This window comes from Siphateles boraxobius, unplaced genomic scaffold (assembly GCF_051911475.1).
Source record: "Siphateles boraxobius isolate OS27281-9 unplaced genomic scaffold, OSU_SipBor_1 41, whole genome shotgun sequence".
Classification (NCBI taxonomy): Eukaryota; Metazoa; Chordata; class Actinopteri; order Cypriniformes; family Leuciscidae; genus Siphateles; species Siphateles boraxobius.
In genome coordinates, this window is record NW_027509042.1 from 28,346,929 (window position 1) to 28,363,276 (window position 16,348).

The 16,348-nt window shown below is 38.6% G+C and overlaps 1 protein-coding gene and 1 long non-coding RNA gene across 2 annotated transcripts in view; one reads left to right on the forward strand and one right to left on the reverse strand.

The window, feature by feature from the left end:
- The window catches only part of ube2o (ubiquitin-conjugating enzyme E2O), a 167,451-nt gene extending 161,541 nt beyond the window's left edge, over window positions 1-5,910 (reverse strand). Inside the window, exon 1 of the mRNA XM_077199094.1 lies at window positions 5,316-5,910. Within this exon, the coding sequence (XP_077055209.1) occupies window positions 5,316-5,693 (378 nt within the window). The 5' untranslated portion in view covers window positions 5,694-5,910. The remainder of the gene's footprint in view (window positions 1-5,315) is intronic.
- Window positions 1-16,348, forward strand: part of LOC143706822 (uncharacterized) — a 458,129-nt gene that overhangs the window by 117,173 nt on the left and 324,608 nt on the right. The window lies entirely within an intron of this gene.

Below are 16,348 nucleotides of genomic sequence, written 5' to 3' on the forward strand. Positions count from 1 at the left end.
GCTCAAGAGCAAGGTATTCCCCTCATAGACTTAAGAGACTCCACCCCCCTTTTTGCCCTAGATGGTAGTACCCTTCCTAAGATTCAGAGGAAGACCGTCCCTCTCTCCCTTACTGTCTCGGGGAACCACAGAGAGACTATTTCTTTTTTTCTTTTTTGTTCGCCCTATTTTCCCATGGTTTTAGGTCACCCCTGGTTGGTTCAACATAATCCTCAAATCAATTGGGCTAACAATTCTGTTTTGTCTTGGAAATTGTCTTGTCATGTCGAGTGTTTAACCTCTGCAATTCCTCCTGTTTCCTCTGTCTCTGTTTCTCAGGAAGAACCAGGTGATTTGTCAGGAGTTCCGGAGGAGTACCACGACCTGCGCGGGGTGTTCAGTCGTTCCCGAGCCACTTCTCTTCCTCCTCATCGACCGTACGATTGGAGCATCGACCTCCTCCCGGGTACAATGCCTCCAACGGAGTAGACTTTATTCTTTGTCAGCCCCCGAGCGCAAAGCACTCGAGAACTACCTTTCCGAGTCTCTAAATGCGGGTACCATTGTACCGTCTTCGTCACCGGCCGGCGCGGGTTTCTTTTTTGTTAAAAAGAAGGATGGATCTTTGCGTCCCTGCATTGACTACAGAGGGCTGAACGAGATCACTGTCAAGAATCATTATCCCTTGCCACTGATGTCGTCAGTTTTTGAACTACTGCAGGGAGCAAAGTTTTTTACTAATCTCAACCTTCGTAACGCATACCATCTCGTGCGCATTAAGGACGGCGACGAATGGAAGACCGCCTTTAACACGCCCCTCGGTCACTTTGAATACCGGGTTCTACCATTCGGTCTGGTCAACGCTCCTGCCGTTTTTCAAACCCTCGTCAATGATGTCCTTCGGGACATGCTAAATATCTTTGTCTTTGTTTATCTCGACGACATTCTGATTTTTTCACCATCTCTCGAGGTACACGTCCAACACGTTCGTCGGGTCCTCCAGCGCTTGCTGGAGAATCGACTCTTTGTTAAAGCCGAGAAGTGCTCTTTTCACGCCCCATCTGTTATGTTTCTCGGTTCGGTCATTCTGCGGAGGGGATCAGTATGGATCCTACTAAGGTTCAAGCTGTAATCGATTGACCAGTTCCTGACTCTCGTGTCGCGCTTCAACCGTTTCTCGGTTTCGCAAATTTTTATCGCCGTTTTATTCGTAACTTTAGTCAGGTGGCTGCTCCTCTCACCGCCTTGACTTCAGTTAAGTCTAAGTTCGTGTGGTCAGTTTCTGCTCAGCGCGCTTTCGATTTTCTTAAATCCTTTTTCACGTCCGCCCCTATTCTGCTCACTCCCAACGTCGCGAGGCAATTTATCGTCGAGGTTCGACGCTTCTGAGGTGGGGGTCGGGGCTGTTCTTTCCCAGCGCTCGTCAGTAGATGATAAGGTACATCCCTGTGCCTTCTTTTCTCATCGCCTCTCGCCCGCGGAACGCAACTACGACGTCGGGAACCGTGAATTACTCGCCATACGCTTGGCATTGGGAGAATGGCGTCAGTAGTTAGAGGGAGCTCCGATTCCTTTTGTGGTTTGGACGGACCACAAAAACCTTGAGTATATTCGTTCTGCCAAGAGGTTAAACGCTCGTCAAGCTCGCTGGGCTTTGTTTTTCACGCGTTTCGATTTCACCATCTCTTATCGTCCCGGGTGTCCAGAGCGTCTTCTGTTTGTTCCTGTCTCTGCGCGCTTAGCTACTCTCCAGTCGGGCCACTCCTCTAAATTATCAGCCCATCCCGGCGTCCGGGGCACACTCGCTTCCATCCGTAAACGTTTTTGGTGGCCAAGGTTGGATCGTGACGCACGTCGTTTTATCTCCTCCTGTCCTGTTTGTGCCCAGACCAAGGCCGGTAATTCGCCCCCAGCCGGTTTGCTTCGCCCCTTACCGGTCCCTTCACGCCCCTGGTCTCACATTGGACTCGATTTTATCACCGGTCTTCTGTCCAGTGCTCTGCGGAGTTTGTTCAGCCACACTGTGTTTGCGACTAAGCTGTGCTTGTTACAGAGTTCCTGCCCAGTACCTGTCCTACATTGTCTGGTGATACCTGACCTTCTGTGAGTACCTGGGTTGGCCGGCACCGCTTCAGTGTTGTCTACCACCGAGATCGTTCTGCTGTCTGTACGGGGGACCCATATTACTTTGTCATCCCTGCTCCGTTGGAGGACTCTCAGTTACACTTAAGATTGAACTTTCAGTACTAAATCCTCTGGACAGCACTTTCTGTTTATTAAAGACTGTACTAATGCATTTCGCCTTTGGGTCGTCCTTCTCACCACATCACAGTTTCTTTGTTCTTATTGTATTACTGATTGTTTACATGTCTTCAGTAAGCTTGTGGGTTTTTTAATTTAGTTTGGCTAGTACTAGTTTGAGATATTGACATTGGTGACAAAAATTATGAAATGACTATGGTATCAAACTTTTGATATTATTTAAAGCAAAAATTACTTTATTGTGATATATATCATTATTGTGAAATAAAATTACTCAAACATACACACACATACACATATATATATATATATATATATATATATATATAGTATATATATAAACACACATACACAAATTATATTGAAAATTTAGCTTTTGTGATATAAATACTGTAAATATCTCATGAATTATTTTCCATCAATTTCCTCTTTGCAGCCATTTGATGAGTACGAGAAATAGGATGAAGCATAGGCTACATAACAAAAATGCAATCCCTGATTTTAAATTACTCTGGTCAGAAACATCTGCAGAACAGATGAGTAGTAGAGCAGGACTCATCTATAGAAGCAGACCGATCTTCCCATTGTACTAAGCCTTGTCATTCTGAGCCTGAACACTTAGAGCAAGGAAGAAAACTTTGCTTGGATAGGAAGGAGATGCTAATTACTTATTAAGGACAACCAAAGTCATCATTAGCATAACCAACATCTGTCCAAAAGCTCAGAAAAGAAATAAAGAGCTTCTGAACTGGACGGTTCTTCCTGCCCACCAGCAGACCACATGCTGACATGCTTCTGGTCCCTGACAGCTTAAATGCTTCATCACAGACACCACATACCAAATTAAAGCATAAAGTGCATTTGCAGAAAAAGTAAAATATGTCAGATAATACATTTTATACAATATTGCCCTTTGCTAGTGGTAAAGACAATGCAATATTATGGTAATACAGGCCACGATATGAAGTAGGAAATTAAAAAAAACATGGAAAGGATCCTATAAGACTCCATATACAGTATTATTGTTAAAATATAAATGATTAATGTTTAAATGTAAATGTGATTAGTATGAGCATTGCTGAAAGTTATACTGTGTAGAGCTATAATTAGGCCTACTTTTATTTGTACAACTGGGAGAACACTTTACATACATGACTTGAAAGAAAAAAAACTACCACCACCTTTTTCAAAAATAAGTAAAACATCTACACATCCATCTACACATCCTAGAATGGATAGTCTTTTCTGTAAAAAAAAAAGTCCATTGTGTGCATCCTTTTCTGAGTTGGTTTTAAACAAATAATTCTGCACTGGCACCAGAAACATTAAAGGATTAGTCCACCTCAAAATGAAAATTTCATAATAATTTACTCACCCCAATGCCATCCAAGATATCCATGTCTTTCTTTCCTTAGTGGAAGAGAAAATAATTTTTTTGAGGAAAACATTTCTGGATTTTTCTTCAAATAATGGACCTCAATGGCAACCAACGTTTTGAAATCCAATTCAATGCAGTTTCAAAGGTCTTTGAAGTACTTCAATGGGCTGTGCACGATCGCAGCTGAGGAAGAGGGTCTTATCTAGCGAAACGATAGGTCATTTAAAATATATATATATACTTTTTAACTACAATTGTTTGGATTGAGCTGATCTGCAACGCGCGGGAACTACGTCATCACGCTGAAAAGGTCACACTCGATGTCGCCGGCGGAAGTACCGCCCCACTGGATTTAAACACCCAGGATACACACACGTGTATGGACCATTTTAAACCATTTTAAACAATAATATGACACAAAGACATAAATATGTCATTCAACATACAATACAATTTGAACTATCCTTCTTCGCACAGTCGCTTTGTAAACAGTGGGGCGGTATTTCCGCCGGCGGCATCAAGCGTGACCTTTCAACCTGATGACGTATTTCCCGGCACGTTGCGGCACGAGATCAGCTCAATCCGAACAATTGTCCGAACAACAGCCCGTTGAAGCACTTCAAAGACCTTTGAAACTGCATTGATTTGGACTTCAAAACGTTGGTTGCCCTTGAAGTCCATTATTCGAAGAAAAATCCAGAAATATTTTCCTCAAAAAACTTAATTTATCTTCCACTGAGGTAAGAAAGACATGGATATCTTGGGATGGCATTGGGGTGAGTAAATTATTAGGAAATTTTCATTTTGAGGTGAACTAATTCTTTAAGATATCTACATTTATGTTAGTATGAAAACAACTACACAATCTACAGATTTCTTTTGGTTTAGTCAATTGTAGTTCAAATGTACTGGTAGGGCTTAACCATGCATAAAGGGTGGGGTAGTTATCAGCCTGATGGTATGTCTTTGTTAGGAACAATAGCTGTCCAGTGTTGTATTCTCATTCATAGTGTATTATTCTGAAACTACAGCTGAAATTTGGAGAATAAAATGGTGAGTTCTAGCCAGGGTTGGTCCATGCTTTAACAGGGAACTGACACAAAAATCTGAAAACCATTCTGCAAAATAAGACACTGAAGGTCTAGAAACATCAGAGGAAGGCCTACCTGGCCATAATTATTGTGCACTGACATTATTGTGTAACGTTACTGACATTGTTTACTGCTGGCTGAGTTGGAGATACAACCACTTTTTATTGACCAGTGATTGGATTGTCCACGCCTGAATAAATGATAAGCTACACAAATGATGATCAATGACTCGTTACAATCTAGAGATTAAAAACGTAACTGTTCACAGGCGATCAGCTTCAACGTTAGTCCTGAACGCTTAATGTAATACATTCTCTTAAGTGTTTTCATAAGTAGCTAACTGCACCCTTTCAATAGGCTAGATCATATGTTAGATTCAGGGGCCGAATCCCTAAACCTTGTGGGCTACCTACACCATTCTGGGGATTATCATGCAAATTACATCCTGATCATGTTCTGATGAAAGTAAAAGACAATAAAAGTATCTCGGCCTCGTTTAAACGATTGCGAAAGAGAATTAGAGTGAAATATTGAGTTGCTGATCATTGTGGTGGCTAAAGGAAGAACAAAACGCACAAATCATCTGCGCCGTTCAGTAACGTTACCTGTGTTTCCCGAATATCCTGCTTCGTTCCTTCAGGATACCACTGAACCCGCACGAATTCTCTACCGAGAGGCCATGACCGTGTGTCCGCCGCCCCGCTCTCGTTGTCCGAGTTACCGGTAGCGACTCCATCGCAGCAACCACCTCCTCTCCCTCCGCCATCACCGTCAATCTCGGAGTCCGAATCTTCGAAATCTTCCTCGCCGTGAATCATCCGTACGAGCCCAAAACGCATCGCTCCGCGGTGTTTTCCAGAGACCAGGTCATGCGTAAACAGGAGCCGCTGTGTTCCGCCTGCCGTGGGAGATTGTGTGCCGGACGGAGGCTCGGAGCTCGGGCTCATGGCCGGAGAAAGCGTTGCTGTGGCGGGTTCCGCCATCTCTCCTGCTGCTGAATGATGCGGTAGGAGAGGGATGGAGAAGTGAATAGAAACCTGTGAGCAGGAGCAGCACGTGTTTACGTCTGTACGTAGAGCGTAGCATGGAGGAAGGGTCACCTGTTACCCCTGTCCTGAATTACATCAGTGTCTACAATAGCAAAGCACTCGTTTATTCTACAGAAATGCATTCAACAGAAAATGCAACTCTTCAATGCAAATGTTTTGAAGTCGCGTTGTAAAACTCACCAGATTGAAAATGTCCTCCAATAAGGGAGTCTTAAAGAGATAGTTCACCCAAAAATGAAAATTCTATCACTCACCCTCAAGTTGTTCCATATTTGTATGAGTTTCTTTCTTCTGTTGAACACAAAAGAAGATATTTTAAAGAATGCTGGTAATCAAACAGTTGACGGTAGCCATTGACTTCCATAGTAGGGAAAAAAAATACTATGGAAGTCAAGGCTAATACTGTCAACTGTCTGGTTGCCAACATTCTTTAAAATATCTTATTTTATGTTCAGCTGAAGAAAGAAACTCATAAAGGTTTGGAACAACATGAGTGTGAGTAAATGATGACAAACTTTACATTTTTGGCTGAACTATCCCTTTAAGATCGGCTGAGTAGTAACAAAGTCCCTTTCAATAATTTGGTGGTAGTGCCCCTGCGAGGGGCTAGGGCTTAAGGCATTGCATTACCAAAAGCCCCTGGTCTTTTTTAAGATTGAAAATGTTTCCATTTACCATAAACCATTTAATAGCAACTGTTATTACCTGGTTTCTTATCTTAGTTTCTTCAATATAAATTATAGGAATATAATTTTAATTATTATTAATTGAGATTTAGAACATTTTAGTAATACTTATGCTAGTAAAACTTTTTGGGGATTCCTACTGACTTTTTTTTACAGATCTCAATGGAGTTTTCTTGTATCTGTAACATCGACCTCCTGTGGAAGTTCAACATAATCCTTGAAAAGCACACAAAACCTCTCCTAAAACTCTCTAGGAAGAACGAATGCATTTTGAGAATAAATGAAGACTGTTTTGGACAAGCTGGATGAACAGGTACTCTTTTAAGATATTTTAATATATTCAAAATACTGCAGTATTAACAGCTTTCTGAATAAAAACATTAATGCAAGTTTGCAAATTTTTTCATATTTGCATATCTATATTACATTTGTTGTCCAATTTAATGTTATTGTGTTGCAAGATTAATCACATGGAAAATATTACTTTAAGAAAACCCATTACTAAGCCAATTGTTTTTACTTTAGTTGACCCTAAAATGATGTGTATAATATTATATCATGTGTTCTAAACCATTATGACTTCCTTTCTCCTGCAGAACACAAAATGAGAAATTTAAAGATAGAACAAATTTCAGTCATTTACGTACAGTGACATTTGACGTGTTTTCAAGGCCTTTTTGCATTCATTCAAAATGGTGTCTCAAGAAATGCTGGAACTGTACTGCCATATTTCAGAGGTTAAGCAGTTGTTTAATGATCAGCCATGAGATTCTACTTTGAATGAACACATATTGAGAGGAAAATAGTAGTAAATAACTTCATAATATCAGTTACCAATATCATAAACTTCATAATAATACCAGTCTGTTTTTCATTCAGTATTGTCAATTGGGAAACAGTGCATGTTTGTTGACAAATTTTATGATTTTACATTTTTTTTTATGCCAACGTATGTAAAAGAGCAATCTGTACATTCTTTAAAAAAAATATTTGTTATGGACCAAGTCATATGGATTTGGAATTACATGAGGGAGAGTAAAAGATGACAGAATTATAATTTTTGGGTGTGCTGTACCTTTAACTCCCAAAGCACTTGGGATCCCTATGTCAAATTATTAAGTTAAGTTATTTATTGTCAAATTATTAAGTTTTTATTAGTTAAGGTCATAGTGTATCTTTTTTCTTTCATTTTAGGTGAGTCACATTACCACGCGTCAGAAAAGACCAGGGGCCTCATTTATAAAACTTTGCGTTGGATTTGCGTCAGAAGTGGCGTACGAATGAAACATAGGACGTGCGTACACACAGAAATATTCGGATTTATAAAACCGTGCGCACGCACATCCTACGCATTTTTCCCTTAATAAATCACAACCAATTCTAAATATAGCGCAGCTTTTACGGCTTCATGTCACGCCCATAGTTGCCCATAAACAGTCCGTGAAACGCCCACAAGTTAATATTCATCGATTGCGAAAGCATGGTGAACACAGAGAGGAAATCAAAAAAACGTAACTTCACTCAATGTGAATTAGAAGTTATCGTGGCGAAGTGGAAAAGAGGAGAAAAATGTTGTTTGGAGGGCACAGTGTGGGCATTACTAATGACAAAAAGGCACTTGAGTGGCAAATGGTTGCAGACGCAGTAAATGCTGTAGCCTCACAACATCGGACTGTGGCCGAAATAAAAAAGAAATGGTCGGACATTTGCCTCATTTGCCAGCAAGTCTTCTTGCTGTCTGAAGATGCGTTCACTCCGAATCCTTCCATTTTCCACATCTTCTAAGAGCGCAAGATCAGCCATTGTGCGTCATTACGCATTGTGATGGGGCATTTTATTTCCATCCATTTAATTGCATCCATTTAATTTTAATAGATTAAAATTGCGGTTATAATTTACTTGGAAATGGGAAATAGTTCAGCGCAAATGTAATTTCTAGCAGTTTTCTGAATGTTTGAGACATACGTCATACGTTATTTTATCTAAAATAAAACAAACTAATGGCATATGCATGAATACCATGATTCCGTAGCTGATGAAGACATTTTTACTAAAACAACTTTCCCCAGTGGACAAATAATCTATCTATCTATCCATCTATCTATCTATCTCCCTAATTATCTATCTGTCTATCTGACTGACTATCTAATTGCATCTATATCTGCTCCGCCAGACGGACACATTGGCGAGAATATCAGTTTTGTACATTATTTCGTTCTGTTTACCATCTTATTTATGAGGATGAATTGTATAACATGCCAATATTATTGCAGAACATATTTCACTTTTCTTTTTGCAAATAGGCCCTATGTGTTAATTTGCATTTCTGTTGCAGATCGATTAAACGGGTGTTCGTGTAGGCTGTTAATTGTAAGACTTGCTTTGTGAAGCTTCGTTTTATTTATGAGAGGCAGTATTGCCATTTATTTTACACAACGGTCTACAGTTTCACACACTTTCACGTGTTTCTTCCATCTGCCGACGGTGTCGCCATTTCTCATTTCACCCGTTTTTGTGCGTACGCCTGGGTCAGAGCTTGCGTGAAGGACCGCACATTTTACCGTCAAGTTTGCTTTTTATAAATACCAATTATTGCGTAGAGAGCGGCGTACGCCTTCTTTTGTGCGTACGCAACGTTTATAAATGAGGCCCCTGATCTTGATTTTCTTGGTAATTTTTTAAACGATGTATGTTTTACATGTATTCAGGTTATTTACACAACAACATCAATAATAAACACAACAACATAAATATATTTAAATTTACACTTCCATTAAAGATCCAGTGTGTGATATTTAGCGACATCTAGCGGTTCGGCTGCGAGTTGCACTGAGGGCTCAACCCACTGCTCACCCCTCCCTTTTGAAGAAGCTACGGTGCCTGAAACTGGACAAACATATCGTCGTCTGAGACAGCAGAGAATAGCCAGAGTAAGCCAAGAGTGTGTAACATTGTCACTGTTTCTGTACCACAGTCCATTATAAACCACATCGTGGATAAAGTTTACAAAGCCATAGTCAGGTGAGGATCAAGGCTCTTAATATATAATATAATAATAGTAATCAGCTGATTGTCTCACAAACGTAACCAGCACATTTCCCCCCGCATAGCAAACCCATAATACAGCGAGGGAGAAGAACCACATGAAACTATGCAACTATATATTGTTTCTAACAGGAAAGTAAAAGTTTAGCTGGCTCAATATGAGCTGTTACTGTGGCTGAGCTGGTTAAAGCGTAAAGCCTTGTTTAAACTCGACGCGTCCGCATGAGCCCAAAGGTGCGCGCGGCAAAAATGGCATGATTGTACAGCGCACGCGCCTCCGCATCCCCTAGACACCATTTACTACACACGATAGGCTTTTTTTCTCTGATTTTGAAAACTCTTCGCAATCGACTTAAAATGCTTCCAAGATCGACGGGTTGGTGAGTCCTGTAACGTTACTGTTTTACGGTCAATGACAAGAGTACTAATCAGCTGTCTCACGAACGTGCAGCACATTTATCCCCACATAGCAAAGCCATAACACAGCAAGGGAGAAGAACTTAGTTACATGAAACAATCCAACTACATATTTTACACCAATGACAAGGGAAAAGTCACTACTCACGGTGTTTATGGCTAGCTTCTAGCTTTCTGCTGCTTCTCTTTCAAGGTTGTGACGAAACGCGTTCTGTAACGCTGTTTGTTCGCTGTCGGCTACGGTAGAAACATGACGTCACAATATGTCGACCTTCATAGAAGGGGATTCCCGCGGTTATGTAGATATAAATGTCTCATTCTAAGGTAATAAAAACATTACGGTTTATTAAGTAAGTTCTTTATAGACCACTGAAAATATAGTTATGGATGTCATATTGCATTTCTGTTAATAGATACTCAAATTTTTTACACATTGCACCTTTAATACCCCTATCATGATTTATTCTCCCAGGATACTGATCTCTTAGATCACAGCACCAAAAGTGTAAAGATCAGAGTCCTTACTGTGGTCGAAGATGCCGCTGTTACATCACTACCAACTGTGACCAACTAATACTGGAAGAGGCCATTGTTCTTGAGGACATTACCGATCTGCCAGCAGCATACGCGTACTTATCCGGACTCATGAATGCACTGAATACCGAGTATCCAAAATAACTGAAGTATACTTTCGAAGAAATTCAGAAGATTTTCATGGATCTTGAAGGTACTGTACCTTCTCTGCAAGAATGCAGTCAAAGTCATTTTACAAATGTCATGGCAACATTTGAATGATATTCCTCCACTGGACACTGTTTCTTTTATACTTTAATAGTTAATGACTAAATAAAAACAATAATGTTAAGTATCATTGGTTTCAACCTTTGCTTTAAAAGGGATAGTTCATCCAATAATGAAAATTCTGTCATCATTTACACATCCTCATGTTGTTCCAAACCTGTATGAGTTTCTTTCTTCTGCTGAACATAAAATAAGATATTGTGAAGAATGTTACTTACCAAACAGTTCACAGTAGCCATTGACTGCCTCAGTATTTTAAGGCTACCGTCAACTGTGTGGTTACTAGCATTCTTCAAAATATCTTATTTTGTGTTCAATTTAAGGGTAAATCAATGATGACTGACTTTTCATTTTTGGGTGAACTAAACCTTCAGGCTCATGTTCTTTAACGTGCATTGGTAAGAACCATGCATTGAGTTAACAAATTCAAGACTTGGTACTATAATGTCATTGTTGTGCATGATTGGACACAAACTGTTTAAATAAAAATAAAAAAATTATCTGACTTGTGTTATGGTCTGTCTCTTATTTAATTAAACAATTTAAATAATATATAATTAATCAATATAGGCTATAGATAATAGGCCCATTTGTGTTCAGCCAACTAAAAATACTTTGTTCTGTTATTCATTAGGTAAACATGACTATTTACTTTATGATTTTAATTTGATAATTATGATAATTTACTGACTATATCTTCGATTTTTCCCCATTTAAATAGATAAAATGGTAATTGTCTGATAGGTATGATCTAAACCACCTTAATGCCTGTCCCTGAATACTACGTCAGAAGACATTCAGCATTACAGGCTGATCTGGCTACAAAATCTCGCTGAGCCTCTTGAGGCATTTCTTTAAGTACTCAGACCGGTGCATGAAAACTCTTTCAAATGGAAATGTTGTGGAAATTTTAATAGTCATTGATCCCAAACAGGTATCATAAGAGAAAGAACCTATTCAATGTATAAAAGTATATGTGTGTACGTGCTTGTGCGTGACTTTTCAGGAACATATGGGACAGGACCTCTGACCTTAGGGACGGTCAGTTTTGGCCAGTTTATTTCAGTACCAGTTTGTGTCTTTAAGTAGAAACTGAACAGCAGTAAGGACCTTATCTGAGTGGGTGAAAGGTACAGCGGGTGAGGAGGAACCTTGAAAAGAGTATAAAGGCTGTCTCATATCTTCCTGTTGTTTGTCACTCTCTTGCACAGCGTAACTTCTGTGTACTAGACTGAACCTATTCTTGCAAGAATAAATACTTTTCTTTTTATTAATTTGACTCTGAGTGTCTCTTACGCAGTGATGATGTTTAACAGAATTTTTGCCACAACAATTTGGTGTCAGAAGTGGGATTCCTTGGAAGTGCCTTCTGGACCTGAGAGCGGACGGTGTTTGGCCACCTGGACTGAGCAGTTCCAGCTCTACCTCGTAAGCTTGAGAGAGAGGGGCCGACCGCTGTCGGGTCCGGGAGGGGCTCCACTGGAATCAAAAGAAAGCGAACCCGTGGCAACCAACATATCTCTGGTAAGAGACGTCTAAAATATTTTCTTTTGGGGAAAAGTATTTTGTTTCGGGTATGAAATGTGAGTGAACCATATTGGCTGAGGGCTGTTTCTGTGGTACGTAATCTGAGATTAATTGAGATCTATATATAGATCAAGAGGTTTCAAACAGATACGAGAGAAAATTATCTGAGATTAATTGAGGTCTGTAACAGATCAAGAGATTTCAAACAGATAGGTAACCTGAAAATTAGTTGTTCCACGACGGAGCAAATTGTTTTTAGGTACTGAGGCTAATTAGGGGGAACCAGAACAGTTTTTGGTAAACCTTAATTAGGAGGGCACTAATAGTGCAACCCGACCGATTTGGGTTAAAAGGAAAAATCGGGTCTGTTGGGGACGCCTAACAGATCAGGAAAACGCGCGTTGAAGAGAAATCCACAGAGAACAGAGAAGCAGCCAATATGGGGAAGTCTCAAGGTAAGCATGCAAATTTGATACACCGGTTTTTCTATCAAATGAGAAAATTATGGGGGAAAATTTATGTTTTAGATATTGAAAAAACTGAGAAAATACCATGATTTCCCCAGGGAGGGAACACTGAGCACAACTAGACTGAAAGTAGTGCGAGAATCAGTTGAACAGGGCAGTGAGAAACAAAAAGGTTGTTATGGCTGCATTCAACGTGTGTGATTAGGCAGATTAAAAAAAAAAAGTTGAACTGCCAGGAGAAATAAAGTTTTTACTTCTTCATCCAGTAAATGGAAGCATGACATTAGATGTCTGAGAACTTAAATTTACATGATAAGGATTGAAGTAGCAAGCAGCTATAAGGCTGTCTGTGTGAAATAGAGGGAACTGTAAGTGAGAGACTTGATGGAAGAGGGAAGTGAAAAACAAAAAGGTTGGTGTGTGAGATATGTGTGTGGGGATTGTGCAAACAATCATGTACTGGTTAGATAATGAAGGAACTGGCATGTAGGGAAAAAAAGGAGAGGATACAGAAGGAACTGGACATGTAGGGAAAGATTGAGAAGGAATATAGTAGAAAACTATATGTGATGAAAATAAAATGTTTAACAGAATTTTTACCTCAACAGAAACATTTGCTAACAATGGGAATTTGCATTCATCACGGTCTGTATAGTGTTGTATGATAATTGTTCACGTTAAACAACAGATATTTTGGGTAAATTTCAGGTGATCTCAGGATGAGAGAGAAGGGATAGGGGAAAGGGGGGTCAAGGGAAAGAGATGTATTAAGACTATACTGAGGTGAGACTTGCGTGAGACTTGCGTCAAGGATGGGGATGTTAATTTCACAAGACAGAGTTCAAATGTTAATTTCCATAAACATCCTTTTTCTTCTCGGGGAGTAGTCATTCCTCAAACAGACGGCATTTTCTAATTTTTCAAGTCTTACACTGTCCTATAGTTGTAAAGCACTGCAATTGTTCTTGAGGGTCAATAATTGAGGCTGAATCATAAACGCTGTCAAAGGTTGTGCATTTACAATTGTATTCCAGATGCTTTCGATTTTCTCAGTGAAGAAATTCAAGTCATTATTTCAAAACTGTAATGGAATATTCAGTTCTATGGAAGAATATGAGTAGCAATATTCAATTTGAAATGTAATATGCAAATTGAAAATGCAATAGGTAAAATGGCAATGCATTTTTGTAATTGAATTTACATTTTCCATTACATTTGTGCAACGTTGGTGCAAAATGGAAATGAAAAATCAATTATATAATTTACATTTGCCATTTCATACACTAGTTTTAATATGTAAATTGAATACATATTTTAACGCTTTATAAGTTGCAAAATTAAAATGTTTAACATATTCAAGCAAAAACTGTAGCAAAATTATCATTTAAATGCTATTTTTCTTAATTGCATTTACAGTTAAGACACTTGTGATTACATTTTCATTAAATGTCCCGCAATGAATGTAGCAAAATTCAATGTGCGAAATGAAAATGCATTCCGAGCCGATCACGTCCCCAGCCAACCCCACCCCACCCACTCCGGCCCTGTCAATCACTGCATCATGTTTCCGAAGATTATTACGCGTCTGCAGGTGATAGAACCAGTGTGTTGTTGAACCGTCTGGGAGAATGTTCTGCCTTATCAGGCATTGACAACCGTTTGTTGTGAACATTATTATGCAGTGCTGTTATGGTCTGATGCTGGACTGTGTTAATGATGGTTTCATTTTGTGTTAAATATTCTCATTGTCTGATACACATATGCTTATCTTTATTCTTATTACTATTAACTATAATTAGTAATTACCCAATAATGTTGGAGATCCTACAGTTTTTCCTTACAAATGCATAGGCCTATTACTCTGAGATCACAGAATATATGACAGGTCAAATTCATAGCTACCGAAAAATGTGGCCGCTCTTAATTTCTTCATAACTGACTTTAATGTTCAATAAAGTGACTTATTTGATGTGTAACCATCTCCCCTTTCTATTTTCTAAATCATATTGATCAGATATTAATAAATATATAGGGTCACGGAATCTGACGGGTCAAATTCATAGAAGACTAGCCTTTTTTGGGTGGATGTGGAGCAGGTCGGGGGCTGGTGACATCATCTATAATTCAGTGTCTAATATTTTAAGCAGCAAAACAGCCCAAAGAAGCACAAACAAACAAGACTACTTTGTGTGGATTTGGAGCATGTGTGTGACCTCGGAATGACCAATAAATATTATTTTAATATTTGAGAAACTAAATTTTGCAACTTATAAAGCGTTAAAATATGTATTCAATTTGCATATTAAAACTAGTGTATGAAATGGCATATGCAAATTATATAAATGAATTATCATGTTCATTTTGCACCAAAAGTTTCACAAATGTAATGGAAAATGTACATTTAAATACAGAAATGCATTGCCATTTTACATATTGCAGTGTCATTTTACATATTGCAGTGTCATTTGAATATTACATTTCAAATTGAATATTGCTACCCATATACTTCCATAGTGTCCTTCTTTAAGACAGCCTAGAGGAGTGTTGCGAAACAATTTTGTTCTTTGACTGCTTTCTGTTAGAAAATAGACCGTGTTGAAGATGCCCTGCCCCCACGTGCTGTTTTTTACAGTCCAAGACTGTTTTTTCCAGGAACAAACGGGTTTACACAAATGCTGTAAATTTACCGCAAGTAATTCATTTATGGAACATAGACTGTAAATTTAAATGATTAAACTGTTGATTGAAATAACAGTATTTTACTGTGGGAAATTGAATGTATATTTAGCAATTTTTAACAGTAGCCAAAGCAAGAGATCGTACGGATTATTTTGTATATCTGAAAGTGTACTATTTAGCACAAGCACTTCAAATGAATTAAACCTGTGTCCTGATTTATAAATAACATTAAGAATATATTAAATATATATAGAATAGATTGTTGCAACAACGCCACCATGACCACTCAGACAGGACTTGTGTTTATAATAGTATCCTGGTATCCTGCATTTGGTTTAAGCCAGGTTTCCGTAACGCAGAGTACATCAAAACTATTATCTGTGATCATTTCATTTAAAAATAAATCTAATGTTTAGGAGCCCAAGCTTTATTTATTTATTTATTTATTTAATATAGTTTTTTTTAACAAATACAGAAATAAACATATACTTACAATACATAGGTATTTGTCTTTTCATCTTTTTTCAACCATTTCCCCCAATATGATGAAATTCTATTAGTATGTTGTCTTAATGTAAAGGTTAGAGTTTCCATATTGTACACATTTACAATTTCTTGCCATTCATATACAGATGGGGATCTTCTGATCATTTTCTTGTAATGGCCTTCTTACTAGTTGCTAGTAATATATTTAAAAAGTATATGTCCTTCTTTGTTATTTTTGAAGGAGAACTGGTCAAGTACATTGTTTTAAAGTTACACTCAAGATTCATCCCCATTATTGCATTTATCTCTCTATTCAGATCCTGCCAATAAGTATAAATAATGTTACAGTCCCAGAAGAGGTGAAAATGGTCAGCCATTACATTTCCGCATTTTCTCCAGCATTCACCAGCCTTTTAATTCCCAGTTTGCAGATATTTTACTTTGGGTGTTATGAAAAACCTTACTGTATTTTTCCAAGCAA